General features: G+C 40.4%; 1 protein-coding gene across 1 annotated transcript in view; it reads left to right on the forward strand.

The window, feature by feature from the left end:
- Positions 1-18,323, forward strand: part of pear1 (platelet endothelial aggregation receptor 1) — a 52,736-nt gene that overhangs the window by 24,088 nt on the left and 10,325 nt on the right. The window contains exons 3-15 of the mRNA XM_061775492.1: positions 1,630-1,731; positions 3,795-3,895; positions 5,650-5,742; positions 10,486-10,732; positions 11,948-12,050; positions 12,403-12,539; positions 13,235-13,447; positions 13,949-14,123; positions 14,746-14,866; positions 14,938-15,101; positions 17,028-17,130; positions 17,717-17,869; positions 17,937-18,068. Of these exons, the coding sequence (XP_061631476.1) occupies positions 1,630-1,731; positions 3,795-3,895; positions 5,650-5,742; positions 10,486-10,732; positions 11,948-12,050; positions 12,403-12,539; positions 13,235-13,447; positions 13,949-14,123; positions 14,746-14,866; positions 14,938-15,101; positions 17,028-17,130; positions 17,717-17,869; positions 17,937-18,068 (1,844 nt within the window). The remainder of the gene's footprint in view (positions 1-1,629; positions 1,732-3,794; positions 3,896-5,649; positions 5,743-10,485; positions 10,733-11,947; positions 12,051-12,402; positions 12,540-13,234; positions 13,448-13,948; positions 14,124-14,745; positions 14,867-14,937; positions 15,102-17,027; positions 17,131-17,716; positions 17,870-17,936; positions 18,069-18,323) is intronic.

Here is an 18,323-nt window from a genome sequence, read left to right on the forward strand (position 1 = left end):
AATTTGTCTCTCCCAGTTGAAGTTTACTCTAAAACTAATATGTAAAACAAAAGCAAATGAATCATTACATATTTAAACACCAATATGTTCAACCAAAGCATTTCATCTCATTAGCTTAATGCTAACATACAATACAAAAATTAGCATAGAAGTTACAGTAATTCTAAAGGTTCGAACAAGTGCTACTTAACACAGACATGGAGCAGCGACACATAAACGGAGCACACAAAAATACTCACAGGCAAATATTATTCTCTTGAATTTATGCTCTGGATATATTATTGTTCTTTAAAAAGGTAATTATGGTTAAACGTGTCTGTTATTTAAAGCAGATAAATACAGTGTATGGATAAGGCTATACGGTCATCTGCATAGCTGTTAGAATTACTAAAAAATTTGTGTCAATAAAAACAGTCTGCTTCTCTCCAAGCTAACCAACGCACTTGTATTATCTGTAAAATTACGCTATGCTATCGGTAGCTTGTTAACCGAAAATACTAACGTGAGGCATAGTTACTATACTTGGCTCTGGATCAAGTCATTTGAATCCATCCAAAAATCAACAAATGCAACTTTTGTCTGCTCCAAGCTAAACAATGTACTTGTATTACCTGTAATATATATATTTATATATATATATATATATGTTGTTGTTGTTATTTTAAAATGCTAATTTTATGCTGCTAATCTAAGGCCTAGTTACGATCCAGGGCTCTGGATAAAGCTGTTTAGCCGCATACATACAGTCGTGCTAAAAAATATTGGCAAATCAACAATCTAATTTTGTAAAATAATTATATTCCGTTATTAGCTAGTTCACCAAAATGCAACATTATGTTATTAACGTGAGGCCTCTTTTAGAAACGTGGCTCTGGATAAAGCTATGCCATCTTCCCTGCATTATTGTGGCTCCCACCGAAGCCCCGCAGCAATATGATTGGCTGCTGCATTTAAGCAGGCTACACAGACGAAGTGAGATGATGATTCCAAATATGTATCATATTTGTACAAAATAAAAACCATCGCTTTGGTTAGGGTTAGGGTTGGTGTGTTTCATAATAACGCTGCCACACTGAAGTCACTGTCCTCCCGCCCTGGATGCAGCACCTAATAATATTGCAGCAGGGCGGATACAGCCAACCAAATTCCAGGGGGGCGTAGAACTGCCTAGAACTCAAGTGGGATTCATAATAACGCTTCCCCCCCCCTGCCCCCTCTCCATTGTCATTTAAAGCCATGAAAAAATCAACAGCCTCCTTGTCTGCATCAAGTGAATCAATGTACTTCTGTAAAATAAAGCTGTAACTGTTTAAAAAATTCGTAGTGTGTTTTTGACATACTTGGCAAATAAAGATGATTCTGATTCTGAGCTTAAAATGCTAACGTCATGCTACTAATGTGAGGCGTAGTTACGATCTGTGGTGCTAGCTACGTTTGTACACATTGCATTTTGCTTTTGAAAGCTTGTAATAAGCAAATGACTTTTGCTCATACTACGTTAGCTTCGCATCGTGATTTGTTTTGAATAATTTTCCTTGTTTCACTTTGATATGGTGGATGCCAACTTGACCTGATTTTAGCCAAAGGGGATTTTTGTGTGTGTGTGTGTATTTGCTTGCTTCGGTTCAGCTTCACCACTTCCGTCAAGGAGTCCTACTCCCACCCGTACGACCACGTGACTGAGGAGCCCTGCTCGGACCCCCGGACCAACTACAGATGCCCCCGACACAGGTAACAACGACATCTATCTATGGTGTTTTTCATTGTTTGTTGGTAGTACGCTAAACTGACTAACATAAGACTTCACAATTAGCACTACTGATTGTGAAGGTTCAGGGCAGATTAGATTGACATGGCAACACAGGTTTGCCCAAATTTCGGCTATTTGCGGGCTGCCATAAATTTTTTTGCGGCCCGCTGCATAGTCTAAAATAAACATTTCACACGGGCCGTGTTGTTTGCCTGCATTGTACGACAGTACTTACTTTCTACAATGGGTGGAAAGGCAGGAGAATAGAAGAAATTCGTTCTCATCTCCCACTTCCTTGTTTTCAACCAGTCACACATCATTCGGTATTATGTACAACCCCAATCCCAATAAAGTTGGGACCTTGTCTTAAACATAAATAAAAACTACAAACTCTAAGATGGACTAAAAAAGTGGAAAAGTGTTGTGTGGTCCGACGAGTGCACATTTCAAATTCCATCCATCCATCCATTTTCTGAGCAGCTTCTCCTCACTAGGGTCGCGGGCGTGCTGGAGCCTATCCCAGCTATCATCGTGCAGGAGGCGGGGTACACCCTGAACTGGTTGCCAGCCAATCACAGGGGACATATAAACAAACAACCATTCACACTCACATTCACACCTACGGGAAAACGGCGGACGCTCTTAACCAGTCGACCACCGTGGCGCCACATTTCAAATTGTTTTTGGAAATTGTGGAGGTCTTGTCCTCCGGGCCAAAGAGGAAAAGAACCATCCGGACTGTTATGGACGCGAAGTTCAAAAGCCAGGATCTATGATGGTATGGGGCTGTGTTAGTGCCAATTGCATGGGTAAATTTACACATCTGTGAAGGCACCAGTAATGCTGAACGGTACATACAGGTTTTGGAGAAACATATGCTGCCATCCAAGCAACGTCTTTTTCACGGACGCCCCGGTTTATTTCAGCAAGACAATGCCAAACCACATTCTGCACGTGTTACAAAAGCGTGGCTTCATAGTAAAAGAGTGCGGGTACTAGACTGGCCTGCTTGCAGTCCAGACCTGTCTCCCATTGAAAATGTGTGGCCCATTATGAAGTGTAAAATACAACAACGGAGACCCCGGACTGTTGAACAGCTGAAGCTGTACATCAAGCAAGAATGGGAAAGAATTCCACCTACAAAGCTTCAACAATTTGTGTCCTCACTTCCCAAACGTTTATTGAATGTTAAAAGAAAAGGTGATGTAACACAGTGGTAAACATGACAGCTTTTTCCCAGCTTTTTTGGAACCTGTTGCAGCCATAAAATTCGAAGTTAATGATTATTTGATTATGATGATTATTATTAGTTTATCAGTTTGAACATTAAATATCTTGTCTTTGTAGTGTATTCAATTAAAGATGGTTGAACATGATTTGCAAATCATTGTATTCTGTTTTTATTTATGTTTAACACAACGTCCCAACTTCATTGGAATTAGGGTTGTACACCAAGGTCGGCGCAGTACAGAATGCTCCTATTTTGGTTCAAAATGTGGATATGGGAGTCTGCTACTGCTCAGTGCAGGAGTGGACCTATTCTATTGGGATACAGGGCCACTGGCCACCGCAAAAATCCCCCAAAAAAATCAGTGCCTTTTTGCTTTATTACCGAGCTGCTTTGTTTAAATATACACTATATTGAAGCTAGAGTTTTGCATAGCTTTACCTACACTGATGGAGGTGTTTAGTGTCTTCAATAAATTAAAGCTGTCAAAGTGGTCCTTGCTTCCTTCAATTTTTAGTATGTGGCCCATGGATTGAAAACTTTGGACACCTCTGAAATCTGACTGGATCAAAAATCTAATGTCAACATACGCGTACTGGAAGCAGTACAGCACCAAACGACAAGAATAGACTCTTGAGTATTAATTAAATTAAACTTTTTATGTTCATGTTAACAAATATTACAATTTTGGTTGTAAATGTAGGTCAGTGCTTCTGTTAGTGTTCACGTCAGCAGAGGCTTTAGTGGTAACAACGACATCATCATTAGCCGAAATGACGATTTCCTGACCCTGCTCTGTTGTTGTGCTTAATCCAGGATCACCTACAAGACGGCCTACAGGCAGGCCGTGAAGACGGACTACCGCAAACGCTACCAGTGCTGCCCGGGCTACTACGAGAGCCGCGACAAATGCGTTCGTAAGTCAAAATAAAGTTTTGTTATTACGTTGCATCAGAAGAGAATAGAGTCATCCTTTGCCGTATCGCAGTCTTACTTTATCGTGGATTTTTAAATCGCGCATATCTAATTTAAATTGCATTTTTTTCGCTATATCACGGGATTTAGCAGTGATCATTTTTGCACATGGAATATTACTGCAGACTCATATAGCAATAAGTGCGAGCCAGGAGGAAAGAGTGCATAAAAGACTGAATGTCTAAAGTGTGGGATCATTTCACACTTAAAAAAAGAACATAAAGTCCAATGAGTTAACTGCTAGCAGGACTGGCTTACACAACTGCACGGCTACGTCTACTTTGATTCGCATAGCACTCAAAAGGCCTGGCCCCAGCTTCTAAAGTGCGATATTACAGTGTACAATGTGAGGATGGCAACCCCAAGTGGACAAAAACATTAACTCCTTACATGCATATTTTGTATTGGTATTATGCATAAAGCTTTAAACTACATAAATAATAAAATAACTATATGGTCACTACTTCACGGATTTTCGTCTATCTCGGGGGGTTCCGGAACGTAATCTCATCAATAAACGACTACTGTACGACAATTCACTATGCCATCACAACAATAATTTACGTTCTTTCACCAGTGAAAACACAACCCATGCTTTTGGGCTAGTAGTAGATGCTTGCCTCGTCGGAACCCCCCAAGCGCTGTCCTCGTCACGGTAACAAAAGCCGTTCCCAACAGGTAGAGGGGAGCAGGGTGAGGATGATGAATAATAAAATAGTCTCCTTTAAATGTCTTTGAATGAATACCTACGATTTTCGGTGTCAACTAGAGCCTGTCTAAATAGTGGTAGACAAAACTGTTATTGGAGATTTCAAAACTGATGTTTTTAAAGAAACCCCATTTGACACATGAAGCCCAGTAATGTTTTCTTCAGCACCGTCAACACGGAGCATTTTCTCCTAAATTGAAGGTTTGGGTTATGTGTGGCTTGTCGCTGTTTGTACTGGCTGAAGCCGTGTCGCTCTCCACTTGCGAAAAGCCCCAATAATGTTCCCATCAGGAAATTTCACTTCAGATTTCAGTTGACTTAAAGGATTTCTCCATATTTTCCACCATTTGACCTGACTGAGGAAACTTTGTGTGATGCTATGGAAGAAAATTGGTGGGTTCACACCTTTATCCACAAAAAAAAATGTAATTCCCTAACTTCTTCCTTAGTTTTTACCTCATTTTTGTACTTTTTTTGTAATTCTGCCGGCACACACACAAAAAAAGCACTTCCTTGGTGGACATGTTAATAACTTTGATAGAAATTCCTTTCCTAGGAACTCAATAGCAAAGTGATTTTTCTTTCTTTTTTTTTAAACAAAGGATATTTTAGTTTCTTTTTATGAGTTTCTATTTGTAGCTTTTCATGTAATTATAGTACAGATTACCTCATGATGACTGAATCCAGTGGTAACTTTTATATATAAAGTGAAACCATGCACACTCAAACACAGGAAAAGAAAATTGTACCTTTAAATCACTGGAACCCTCTCATACAGTGTGTCAAATAGCATGACTTGTATAACTGAAACATCTCTGGTCATGACTTCTAAAGGTGCTCTCTTTCCAAACAAGGGCTTTCATTCTTTTATCATCCAATGAACATATCATTATGCATAACGACATGTTGTGTTCATTTGATGACATGTTGTGATACATTTCCCCCTAAATTGTCATTATTTGCCCCATCTGTGTTTCATCTCCCCAGCTCGCTGCACCAAAGAGTGCGTCCACGGCCGCTGCCTGGCTCCGGACCGCTGTCAGTGCGAGGGAGGCTGGCGAGGCGATGACTGCTCCAGTGGTACGGAAACTTAAAATAAATAAATAAATAAATAAATAAAATCTATTCCCATGAATCCCAGCTACTAATGTGCCACGTGCAAACATTCAACATCAATAAACAACCCAGATGCAACAAGGAACGACGTCCCTGCGTCAGTCAAAGTAGCTTGGGGCCATTAAAAACACCAGGCTTTTCTCCAATGAAAACAGCATAGTGAAGTCATGAATTTCAGCCCAGAAAGAGGCTTTAGTGGTCCTCTTACACACTCCTCATTAATATTAATAAATATAAATATGACTTATCAATATTGATAACAGACTCTAATGTTTTGTTCAAAATAGGGGACCTAACAGTGATCCCTGGGTGACGCTGTTCAGGAATAGTCTGCTAATAACAACCCTTCAAGTAATGTATGGTAAATTTATGTATTATTGTTTTGTGTTATTTTGAAACTACAAAATAAGTCAACTAGTGATGTTGCCAGAAGCAATTTCTGAATAATCGCATTAGCTAAATAGCGTGGTTTCAGAAATTCCCTAACAAATAACCCAAACTTTTGGACGGAATGTATTACAAGAACATAATATTTAAATTTAAATTTAATTTATTATAAATGTTTCACCTCTGCGATTGGCTGGTGACCAGTTCAGGGTGTACCCCACCTCTCACCCAGAGTCAGCTGGGACAGGCTCCAGCACGCCCGTGAACCTAGTGAGGATAAGTGGTACGGAAAATGGATGGATGGATGTTTCAACTTTTCACGTTACTTTTACAGCAGAGTAACAAGTCTATCGTAATTCAGTAATATCTTCATGTAACGTGTTATGAGTCATTCATCATATTATCACAAATACAATTCAATCTGTAAAACGCCAAATTTATCACCGTTATCCTAATGTCCGGGTTTCTAGTAGTGATCCCTGAGGGACACTACTCGGCAAGCCTCTATGTAAATTGTGATTTTGTGAGCTCCACGCAGTCTATCTTGTTATTGTGACTTTCAAAAACAAGTCGTAGAAGGCTTATGTTTTTTCTACACTCATGCATGAATGAGATACACAAATCTTTTTTTCTGGACGTCACCAGTTCACAACCAAGTTGTTTTTCTTTAATCAAGAGTGAAATCAGAGCTGCATCTCATTGGCCAGCGGGGCTTTTTTCCATAGCCTGCTTCACATGGGTCAAAAGTACGCTACCTTATTATTGTTTTTCCCTGTGCAGCAGAGAGAGGGAATTAGCTTTAACGGGTAGCAGTTGCTGTCTTGACAGCAATGAAACGGAAAAAATTAGCCCACAATTTTTCTCTTTTTCACATCTCGCCTTATACTCCATCTGTACCCGTTCCCCTTCACTTTTTAAACCTATTTTTGTTTCCTTCTGTTTTTGGGAACAGTCTGCATGTGAAGTTATCTAAGCGTGTGAAATTGGAGGAGAGGGCTTTTTGAGGTTTACAAGTAAGCTAAATAGCATGAAGAGGGGGATGGAAATGATGGGGGATGGCGGTTTAAAATACTGGTCCATATAGAGATCCTGCCTCATGTATAAAATGATATGATCTAATGTTCGGAAGCGACTTATGGTTTTGCACCGAGTGGCTATCTCTCCAAATCACATTCACACACACGAGTAGCAATTAAAATCTCATCAGGAACAACTTTGAAAAGTTAGCGTAGCGCAGCAGCTGGTTTTGAAGCAGCTTCCAAAACGCACTCCTGTGGTTTGGATGTTTGAGCTTGAGCGATATTACAGGAAAATGTGTATCAGGGTAGCAACGTCGCGGTGGAAAAATGATGACTCTTGCGTGAAATATTAATACCGGGATTTTTTATTTTTATTTTTTTTCATTTTGGGGTTTGAAAAAATAAAAAATAAAAATCTGTCGAGCTCTCAGAGCTTCTGACGTCATCAAAACCAGAATAAAAATGACTCATCACCATAAATAGTTTGCAGATGGATAGATTGATAAATACATAGATGCAAGCTCCTGTAAAACCTCTCATTTCATTTATGGAGAATATCATTGGTTATCTTCTTAGTCATTCACTGCTGATGTCTGAGCACAGGTCCTAATACTGATCCCTGTGGGACATCGTTAGCAAATATAGTCTGCTCTACCATCCATTGTCATGTAAAACCTCTAAAAGTTTTAGTCTGGTTTAATGGAGGAAATAATTTTATATGTTATTGTCCATCCAGAGGCGGCACGGTGAATGACTGGTTGGCACATCTGCCTCGCGGTTCTGGGGACCGGGGTTCGGATCCCGGTCCCGCCTTTGTGGAGTTTGAATGTTCTCCCCGTGCCTGCGTGGGTTTTCTCTGGGCGCTCCAGTTTCCTCCCACATGCCAAAAACATGCATGGTGGGTTGATTGAGGACTCTAAATTGCCCTTAGGTGTGAATCTCTGTGCGAATGGTTGTTTGTTTATATGTGCCCTGCGATTGGCTGGCAACCAGTTCGGAGTGTACCCCACCTCTCGCCCGAAGATTGCTGGGATAGGCTCCAGCACGCCCGCGACCATAGTGAGGATAAGCGGAACGGAAGATGAATTAATGAATGAATGTCTGACCAGATTGCTGATATCCTAGTAAGGCTGCTAATACTGATCCCTGTGGGACAGCATTAGCAATAACAGGCTGTTCTACCATCCACTCTCCTGTAAAACTTCTTCACGTTTCAGTGAGGTTTTTTGGAGGATATAATTTGTTTTCTTGTCTGTCCATTGTGCTGCAGTCCAAGTAAAGGTCCTAATACTGATCCCTGTGGGATGCCGGTTGGGAATAGAATTAGTTTTATCATCTGCTCTTCTGCTTTTAGTTGTTGTTATATTGTTATATATTTGTTTAGAACCTTCAGAAGTTCGAAATTAATTTTATTGACGTACTAAAGTATGTTTGGGGGAGTCAATGCACACCTACCAATCCTACCTTCTTGTTTTTTTTCCATCAAGTCATGTCTGTAAATCTCCATGAGAAGGTCTGTGTAAACACAATGGTCTGCACCAGCTGAATTTCTCATTAGTCAACATGACCGAGCTGAGCAGAGCCCCCCTCTGCCGATCCGTTTAGATGAGAAGAAGCAACAACGTTGGACGCATAAACACTGGCAATGCAGCTCACTCCGAGCCAAATTTGGATCGAGTTGAACCTCTTTTGGGAGCCATAGCCCTACAACAAAAAGAAAAAAAAATGCAAGGAACGACTCGGGCCTTGATTCAGATTACCAAGTGATTTAAAAATAACATCCACAAAGGTCAACATGAAATTGTTGGCGCCGTTTTTCTTGTGACTGACGCCCATCCATCAATGATATCATTGGACAGACAGAATGCTCTTGGAAACCCAAACCCTGTGTGAAAGTCCGCTGCTGGCTAAAACGAAGTCCATCTTTTGTGAGCTCCATGCAAATCTCGCTGACAATTTGAATCTTTTGGGCGGTAGGTAAGACGACACCCCAGATTTTAGATGACAGGAGCTAAGAGTTGCGGGTGGTTGGGAGGGGTGCAAAACCACAATTGGTGCAAGAGTGTTCTGTTCTTCATTTATGTGTGGCTAAATGTACTCAATGTTTTTGACAGTTATTTAATAATTGTTTTCTCCATGACATAATTCTCAAGTGCACAGTACTAAATAGACACCATTACTGTAAGTTACGCTAAAGACTGTTGTTAAGAATGGTCGGAAAATGGTTCAAGTGCCAGGGTCGAGGGAGGCCTTTAAGAAAAGATTTTCGCTATTTATTTTTTTCTCACAAAAATTTCTGTGGCGTCCTGCAAATGTCTAGTGTTTTATTTAAGAAGAAGAAGAAGAAGAAGAATCATCTTTTATTGTCATGAACATGCATGCATGCACACGAAATTTATTCTCTGCATTTAACCCATCACAGTGAACACATACATACATTTGAATTGAACCGTGTAAAAAGTTTTACAATAAAATGTCGAAACATGCTAAAAAGAAAAAAACATGTTAAAATGTTCCCTAAACTGTTCCTACCAAGTTGTGAGCATACAATACTCCAGCATTTCTTGATAAAATGAAGAATTCTTCTTGAGGGACTTCCTAAGGGTTCTGGTCTAGCTCTGATGGAGGAAGTGTTACAAAAGGCAGAGGGCTCGGTTGTAATCCTTGCGGGACACCTTAAGAATGTGAATTTGACGAGTATTGAGTTGGATCGCCCGTCGTTTCAATCCAAACAAGTCAATAAAATACCCATCTGTATGAAATGTGATGCATTCCAATCTAAATATTAAACCATAACTTCTTTATTTCTATTGTGCAAGGTGGTTGGTTATCATGAATAACTGGCCAGAGGAGTGATCACCTGAATCAAGAAACCACGTATCATGTAGATGTGCCAGTGCGTAACCGGTTGTGCTGTAGACTTCTTTTGACTCATTGGATTAATTCTATTTGTTCTTTGCCAACTGTGGGCCTGTTAAGCCCTTTGAGACTCTTTTGTGATTAAGGGCTATACAAATAAACTTGACTTGATTTGACTTGGTGGTTATCATCAGTATCTGGCAAGAGGAACAGTCATGCAACAGAGATGATTAATACAATTGCTGCAATGTGATCATGAAAAAAAAAAAAAAAAACTGAAAGGCTAGAAATAATCCACAGTCAAAAAAATCTGTGGCATATAGAAGTGTCATACAATTACTGTAATGTGATTGTTCCTTGCAGGTCATGATAACCGCCACCTTGCACAACAGACAGAAACACAAACCACTCGAAATAATCCACAGTGTCTTTCTCCCCTCAGCCTGTGAGGATAAACGCTGGGGTCCTGGCTGTGGCCAGCAATGTAAGTGTGAGAACGGCGCGCTCTGCGACCCGGTCAAGGGCATGTGTCAGTGCCCGCCGGGTTTCATTGGACGCCACTGCGAAGATACGTGTCCTGCCGGAACCTTCGGGAAGGGCTGCCTGCAGAAGTGCAAGTGCGGGACCGGAGGATCCTGCAATAAAGCCAGCGGAGAATGCTTGTGCCGTGACGGCTTCACCGGCACCTTGTAAGTAATTTAGGGCACTGATTACCAACCATGATGAGAGTATTGCCCTAAATTGCCATAAGATGACATTAGAACAGGCAAATAGGAAAGTAGTGATTGGTGTCAAGAAGGTATTATTGAAGTGATACATCTCAACCGAGGGATCTTTTTTTTTTTTTTTTTTTGGCAAGGAGCTAAATTTAACCTGTGTTGATTGTGATTCAAATAAAATTTCTATGTGGCCTTTGTGACGAAAGTAACATTTCTGCCCAGCCTATCTTACTAAATACCTTATTTTTGTCTATTACTCATGTTCCGGATTTATACAGGAATCCAAAATGACTCAAAACGTCTGATTTTAAAGTTGAAGGTGCTGGCTTCGTGCCGCTGCTGCTGACTTTGGTCACCATTTTGTTGTTGTTTTGTCGAGTGCGGCCTCCGTCCATACAACGAGATTGCCATGCAAAGCGCCTCCCACTGACCAGGAGCTGAATCGCTACAGGCGATTTGCTGAGTCGATATTAAATTGAGAATTCAATATTGAATATTGCAATGCACCCATTAATTGATATTTTTACTCACGCCCAGTTTACACTACTGCAAATAACATACTTTTGTTCATCTATCTATGCTAGCGACATGGTGACAGACAGAACAATAAAATGCTCTTCCACTACATGGCAGAAGGTAATATTAACCTGTGTAGCAATCAGTTGCTATTCATACAACACAATAAGTCTTAACTTCCTGTGAGTATATCTGTTCAGCTAAAAAAGGCACACATTTCACGCTGAGTTAGTCCATTTCCATTTGTAATTAAATATAGACGAAATCGCCATTATTTTGCTATACTTTCGGTGATATTTTTGTTTGGTAGTTTCTGTGAGATTTTTCTAAAGTAAAATGGGTGCCTCGGCTCCATAAAGGTTTGGAAACACTTCTATACCGTAATGGAATTGCATAATGTATTTCGACGTGGTGAAGCAGCATGTGGCTCGTTACTTAAGGTCAATTTTTTATGCTCTGTTTCAATCAATCAGATGTTATGAGGAGGAGGATGTCACGAAAAACAAAATTCTTGGTTTTTCTCAGTGTATTTTTTAAACTGTATTTTTGTTTAGTGGTGTACAGTTGTGTTTGTATTTTTCTCATGTAAAATATGTGCCTTGGTCTCCGTAAAGCACTGCATTAGGTACACCTGCACCAACGAAATGATATTATTGGATGCACTTTTAGCTGTGAGAGGCCGTGCTCCAGGAAGTGTCCGGCGCGGTGTCCATGTCAAAATGGCGGCATCTGTCGGGGCAAAGGGATCTGTGCTTGCCCTCCTGGATGGATGGTGAGAAATAAGTCCCATAATGTAAATCTAAAGCAAAAATATAGTATAAACACAAGATTTTTTTTATGCTCTCATTTTTCATGAGATGAGCTCAAAGATGTAAGACGTGTTTTATCTACACAAAAGGCCCATTTTTCTCAAATATTGTTCACAAATCTGTCTAAATCTGTTAGTGAGCACTTCTCTTTTTCCGAAATAATCCATCCAGATCAGGCTGCCCACAATAAAAGGCCAACATGGGAGCAAAAACAAAAGTGTTGTGTTTAGATTTTTTGTTCAGTGTACTTCTGCTTCGTGTCCTGTTAAACTGACTTTTTTTGGGTTTTTTTTCGAAACTACTGCTGCCTTATAGGGTTCTGTCTGCACGGAGCGCTGTCCTGAGGGACGGTACGGACCCAACTGCGCCGAGGAGTGCATTTGCCACAATCGTGGCAACTGCGATCCCGAGACAGGACAGTGCAAGTGTGCCAAAGGGTTCACCGGGAACAGGTGTGTAGTCGTCAAGGTCCCTGATTAAGTTAAAGTGCAGGAGATATGCATCAACCGATCACAGCACAGTTCAGAGACGATTTGTGCGTATTTAGGACTCTTTTATATGGCACAGAGTTCACTTGTTGCTAGGAAGAATTCATGAATTACTGTCGACTCATTTCTTCCTGTGTGGAGTTTGCATGTTTTCATTGTGCTTGCCTGGATTTTCTCTGGGTACTCCGGTTTCCTCCCACGTTCCAAAAATACAGCTTAATTGAAGACTCTAAATTGTCTTTAGGTGTGCATGTGAGTATGAATGGATGTTTGTCTATATATGCCCTGTAACTGGCTGGCGCCCAGTCCAGCGTTTACACACGCCTCTCGACGGAAGTCAGCTGGGATAGGCTTCAACACATCCACGATCCTTACGAGGATAAGAGGTATAGAAAATGGATCAATGGAAAATGTACAAACAAAATGTTTTTTTAAATGAATAACACCAAAGAAAATACATTTATAGACAAAAAATAGAAATGTGTAATTTACTTAATGTACTTAAGTATATATGTATATATTTTGTCTTCTTTTGGAGCTAGTTGGGTACTGCCCCACTTGCCCTTTGTTATAAAATCCCCATGGAAAACTCACAAAAGCAGCACATCCATTGCATGTAGATGTTTTTCTGTGTTTAAAATGGCATTTTGCTTGCTCAGGTGCAACGAGGAGTGCGCGGTGGGCTCTTACGGTCAGGATTGCGAGGGCACGTGCGACTGCGCGAATGGCGCTCGCTGCTACAACATCGACGGCGGCTGCCTTTGCGAACCCGGCTTCAGCGGGCCCAGCTGCAAGGACAGGATGTGCCCGCACGGAAAGTACGGCATGCACTGTGAACGCGCGTGTCTCTGCCAGGACAAACACACGCTCAGGTGAACATACTGTGTGTCCGTATATACAAGCCAAACTTGACAAATCACATACGCTGTGCTAAATACAACAAGTGCTGTTCAGTTCCGCTAAAACTGCTTATTTGTTAGCGCCCATTCTAACCTTGGTTGTGGCCACTTGCACGTAAATAATCCTCCCCTAGCAAAAAAATGAATGAATTTCTTTAAAATGTTATCCAGAAAAGCGAAAAATATTTATCTTTTTCAAATCCAGAAAACAATAACAAAATCTTGGTTTTCTAAATCCAGTAAGCAAAAATTAAAGATGTTTACTTTTTTAAAGGCTTCATTACGGAAATGCAGAAAACAATAGTTTCTTTTCTAGTCTGTTGTTTTAAATAGACAAAAATAATCTGCTTTAAAAGTCAAAAAGGTTTTAAATTTTTCAGATTTTCATTTCAAGTACTGTGTTTACTTGAAGTTAAATTAAATCCGAAATGCCGCACAGTGTTATGTTACTGACCACCTGACTATTCCCTTCAGCTGCCACCCGATGAAAGGCGAGTGCACGTGCCAGGCGGGCTGGGCCGGGCTACACTGCAACGAAACGTGTGCCCACGGTTTCTACGGCGATGGCTGCTTGGAGCCCTGCTTGTGCGTCAACGGCGGCGTGTGCCACGGCGCCACCGGACAGTGCCGATGCGTCCCCGGCTACACGGTCAGAAAGCACAGTTTAAACATTAGGCGCAGTGATTCTTTCATCTACCACTAGAGGGAGCCTGCCTAACACTGCACTAGATAGTCAACGCATCTGGAGCAGTTCACAATCAATATTTATCAGTAACATGACAAAAAAAGAAGACATTTACATAAAATACATCATACTCCCCAGAGATGATGATTATTGAATGTATTACTCTGTGTACATTTGCATAGGGCACCAAAAAGGCTAGGGCTTGGTTTAATTTCCAAGGGCCTGCACTACTGATTGTGAAGGCCCTGGGCAGATTACATTGACACGGCAACACACAGAAGCTGAAATCTGATAGGACAAATAAAGCGAACATCCACATGACAGGAGATACGCTACCAAATGAACATAATAGACTGTCTGAAAATATTAATAGAATTTAATGCAACAAATATATATAATATCATTTAACTTTTTGTGACATTTTTGTTAAGTTGTGCTCCGTGAGATTTTTCTAATGTAAAATAGGTGCCTTGCCTCAATAAATGTTGAAAAACACTGTCCTAGACTCAACTGTGGAACATTTGGGCCTTGATGGAGGTCTTCTTTCTACTCCAGTTTTTACTGATTGTGATTTTTTTTTACCCAGGGTGTTCACTGCGAGAGTGCGTGCAAAAGTGGCACCCACGGCAAGAACTGCTCCTTGGAATGTTCCTGCAAGAATTTTGTGGACTGCTCGCCCATTGACGGCACCTGTTTCTGCAAAGAAGGTTATTCACACACACGGCCCATGATGCGTTAAACCGTCCTGCCGTAATGTCATTTTTTATTATGTCTTTAGGCTGGCAAGGACCCGACTGCTCAGCTCCGTGCTCGAAGGGGACCTGGGGCCGCGGATGCAATGGCACCTGTCAGTGCGCCAACGGGGCAAAATGCAACCTTCTCGACGGATCTTGCACCTGCATGGCCGGCTGGCAGGGGGCCCGCTGCGACCAGTCGTGCCCGGTGAGCTTTGTGAACTTTTCCACTCAATCAAAATAAAGGCGTTACGCTGTTAACTAGGAAAGTCTAGAAGAAATGTGTATGCATTTGAGCGCACGAGGTGCAGCACCACTACAGACTCAGTAGATAACAGTGTTTCTTTCCTTTTACACGTATGTTTGATGTTTTGTTATCCAGAACACAAACAAAAAAAAAAATTCATTAAAATCAGGAAACAAATCCCCCAAAAATTGTACCCAGAAAACAAATACAAAATGTTTTTTTTTCATCCAGAAAGCACACAAGAACAAAACTAAAAGGAATTTGAATCCAGAAAACAAAAATTGCTCTCATTTTATTACATCCAGCACACACAAATTTTTTTATTTTTCATCATTTTAAATCCGGGAAACCACAAAAATAAAACAAGGAAAAACGGAAAACACACAAAATGTTGCATTTTTTCCCAAGAAACAAACACATCTTTATTTTAATGCAGAAAAAAAAAAAAAAAAAAACATTTTTCTATCTGTAAAATGATAACAAAAAACTAGGTTTCCCCCCGAAACCCAGCAAAACACAAAAAATAGCACTTTGAATCTAGAAAACAGCCCCAAACTTTGAATACTTTTATCCAGAAAACAAATCGCAAAGATTTATACGGGAAACAACAACTAAAATTAGTTTTTCTTTTATCTAGAGAGAAAAAAAAGTTTACTTTTTTAATACACAAAAACAAAATGTAGCACTTTTTTCCTACAAAGTTACAAGAAAGTATGCTTTTTATCCAGAAAATAATATTTAAAAACTGGATTTCTCTCCTCAGTCCAGAAACCACAAGAAAAAGTGTTTTGAATCTAGAAAATGACAACAAACCTATTCTTGTAAATTTGGGAAATAACAAACATCTTTTTTAAATTTGCAAAACAAAGAAATCAGTGTTTAGTCCAGAAAAAAAACTACATTTGGAAAATGTTTATCCAGAAAACAAAAAATATGTTTTTTATGCAGAAAACAACAGCAAAATAGTTATTTAAAAAAAAATCTGGATAAGAAAAACATTTTGACTTTTTTAAGGTCAGAAAAAAACTATAAAAATATAAATTAAAAAAATCTTAAAAAACTGAAAAAAAATCAGGAAAGACAAAAATGCTTGTTTTATTATTTATCCAGAAAACAAAAAATATAATTATTTAAAAAGCAAAAAAACCAAAAAAATACAGAAAAAACAGCAAAAGTCTTTAAACATCCATCCATTTTCAACACCGCTTATCCTGGTTAGGGTCGCGGGACGCTGGAGCCTATCCCAGCTGACTTCGGGCGAAAGGCGGACTACACCCTGAACTGGTCGCCAGTCAGTCGCAGGGCACATATAGACACGGACAACCATTCACACTCACATTCACACCGTCACTGAGTGGGAACTGAACCCACACTGCCTGCACCAAAGTCAGGCGAGTGTACCACTACACCATCAGTGACTCAAGTCTTTAAACAATTTTTCAAAAACATTTAGAACTCAAAAACAAAAGTGTGCAGAAGAACATTTTTCTTTCTTCCGATATGTATTTTACATTGAATACAGAGAAATAATTAACATCTTATAATCTATCAGTCGGACCTTTGACTATCTTAGTGGGCGCGGCTGCCATATGCGAATTGTGACACCAATCTATGGCGCAATTATCAATGAACTAAATGTTGCCTAGCAACAAGTGACCATGTGTAGACGTCTGTCGTGACCGAATAACTTTTTTGCATTCATTTACATTGTTATGTCTGCTGTATTAAATGTTTCTACAATTTCTGGCTTGGAAGCCTTTCTTGTTTTCGTTGCTGTGGCAACCGGCCATGCGACAGCACCCCGCCATTGTAGCATTTTGTGTGGCATTTGTCCAGTCGAGAGTCTGGAGAGAGACTCTCCTGATTGGCTTTGGTTCCTACTTGCAGATGGGCTCGTTTGGGCCAGGCTGCCGGAGGAGATGCGACTGCGTCCACGCTGACGGTTGCCAGCCAACCACAGGGGAGTGCCACTGTCTGCCAGGCTGGTCGGGTTAGTGCCCATGCGTTGAAACATTTAATTGCAAAAAGCAGCAGTTAAACTATACATTAACAATCCGAAAGTCTAAATCTGCAAAACAAAAAAGGTTGACTTTTTTTAATCAGAATTTTCTTTTTTAAAAAATCTGAATTTAAAAATGTAGAGAACAAAACAAACAAACAAACAAAAAGATCAGGAAAAAACACGTTTTGTATTTTTTAATCCAGAAAACATCATTAATACATAGAAAACAAAGAGTTCTATCCAATGAATTAGCAACAAAAGTTTTTTATTTACTCAAAAACAACAATCTGGAAAAAAGGTTGACTTTTTTTTTTAATCCAGAAAAAAATAACAAAAATCTGAATTTTTAAAAATCTATGACAGACAAAAATATCAAGAAAGTTTTTTTTAATCTAAGAAGACAACCAAAATATCCCCCCCAAAAAAAACAAAGAAAAGATTTTGCAATTTTTTAAAATCGACACTAACAATGAAAATGTGACTCGGTATTGCCCCTTGAGGTACAAAGTGAAAAACCAGGACTAGCTACATACTTAGTATGCTTAATAATAATAATATCTAATCTCCCTGTCAGGCCCACGTTGCAGTGAGCCGTGCTCGGAGGGCCTCTGGGGGCGCCATTGCAACCAGACCTGCTTCAAGCACTGTCCCAACAGCGACACCTGCCTGCGGGAAACGGGGGCGTGCGTGTGCCGCCCGGGCTTCTGGGGCGTCACCTGTCAGAACAGTGAGTGTCGACCAGTGACGCCCGATCGCCAATCGAGTTTGCGGCTGACCCGTCTCCGCTTCCCCAGAATGCAGATCGGGAACGTACGGCGACCAGTGCAGTTTATCATGCCCGTCCTGCGGCCAGTCGTATCGCTGCCACCATGTGACCGGGGAGTGCGATTGCCTTCCGGGGTACACGGGAGACGACTGTCATCAAGGTGGGCCTCATATTTTCTACTCGTAACCACGGAACATGAATAAGGACCAGAGTTCGGAAGGGCCTTGCTCAGTGCATGGGTCGGAGCCAAAGCCACTCTCGGGCCTGCAACGTTCGCAGACCTGTGCGCGTCACTCGAGTTTTCCAAATTTGAAATGGTGACCATTTTGACTCTAACGACAACTATGTATTTTCAGCTGTTGAAAATTTGCACTCACAAGATTTTTTTTTATTTTAGGTGAACAGATTTTTCATT

This window comes from Phyllopteryx taeniolatus, chromosome 6 (genome assembly GCF_024500385.1).
Source record: "Phyllopteryx taeniolatus isolate TA_2022b chromosome 6, UOR_Ptae_1.2, whole genome shotgun sequence".
NCBI classification, from domain to species: Eukaryota; Metazoa; Chordata; class Actinopteri; order Syngnathiformes; family Syngnathidae; genus Phyllopteryx; species Phyllopteryx taeniolatus.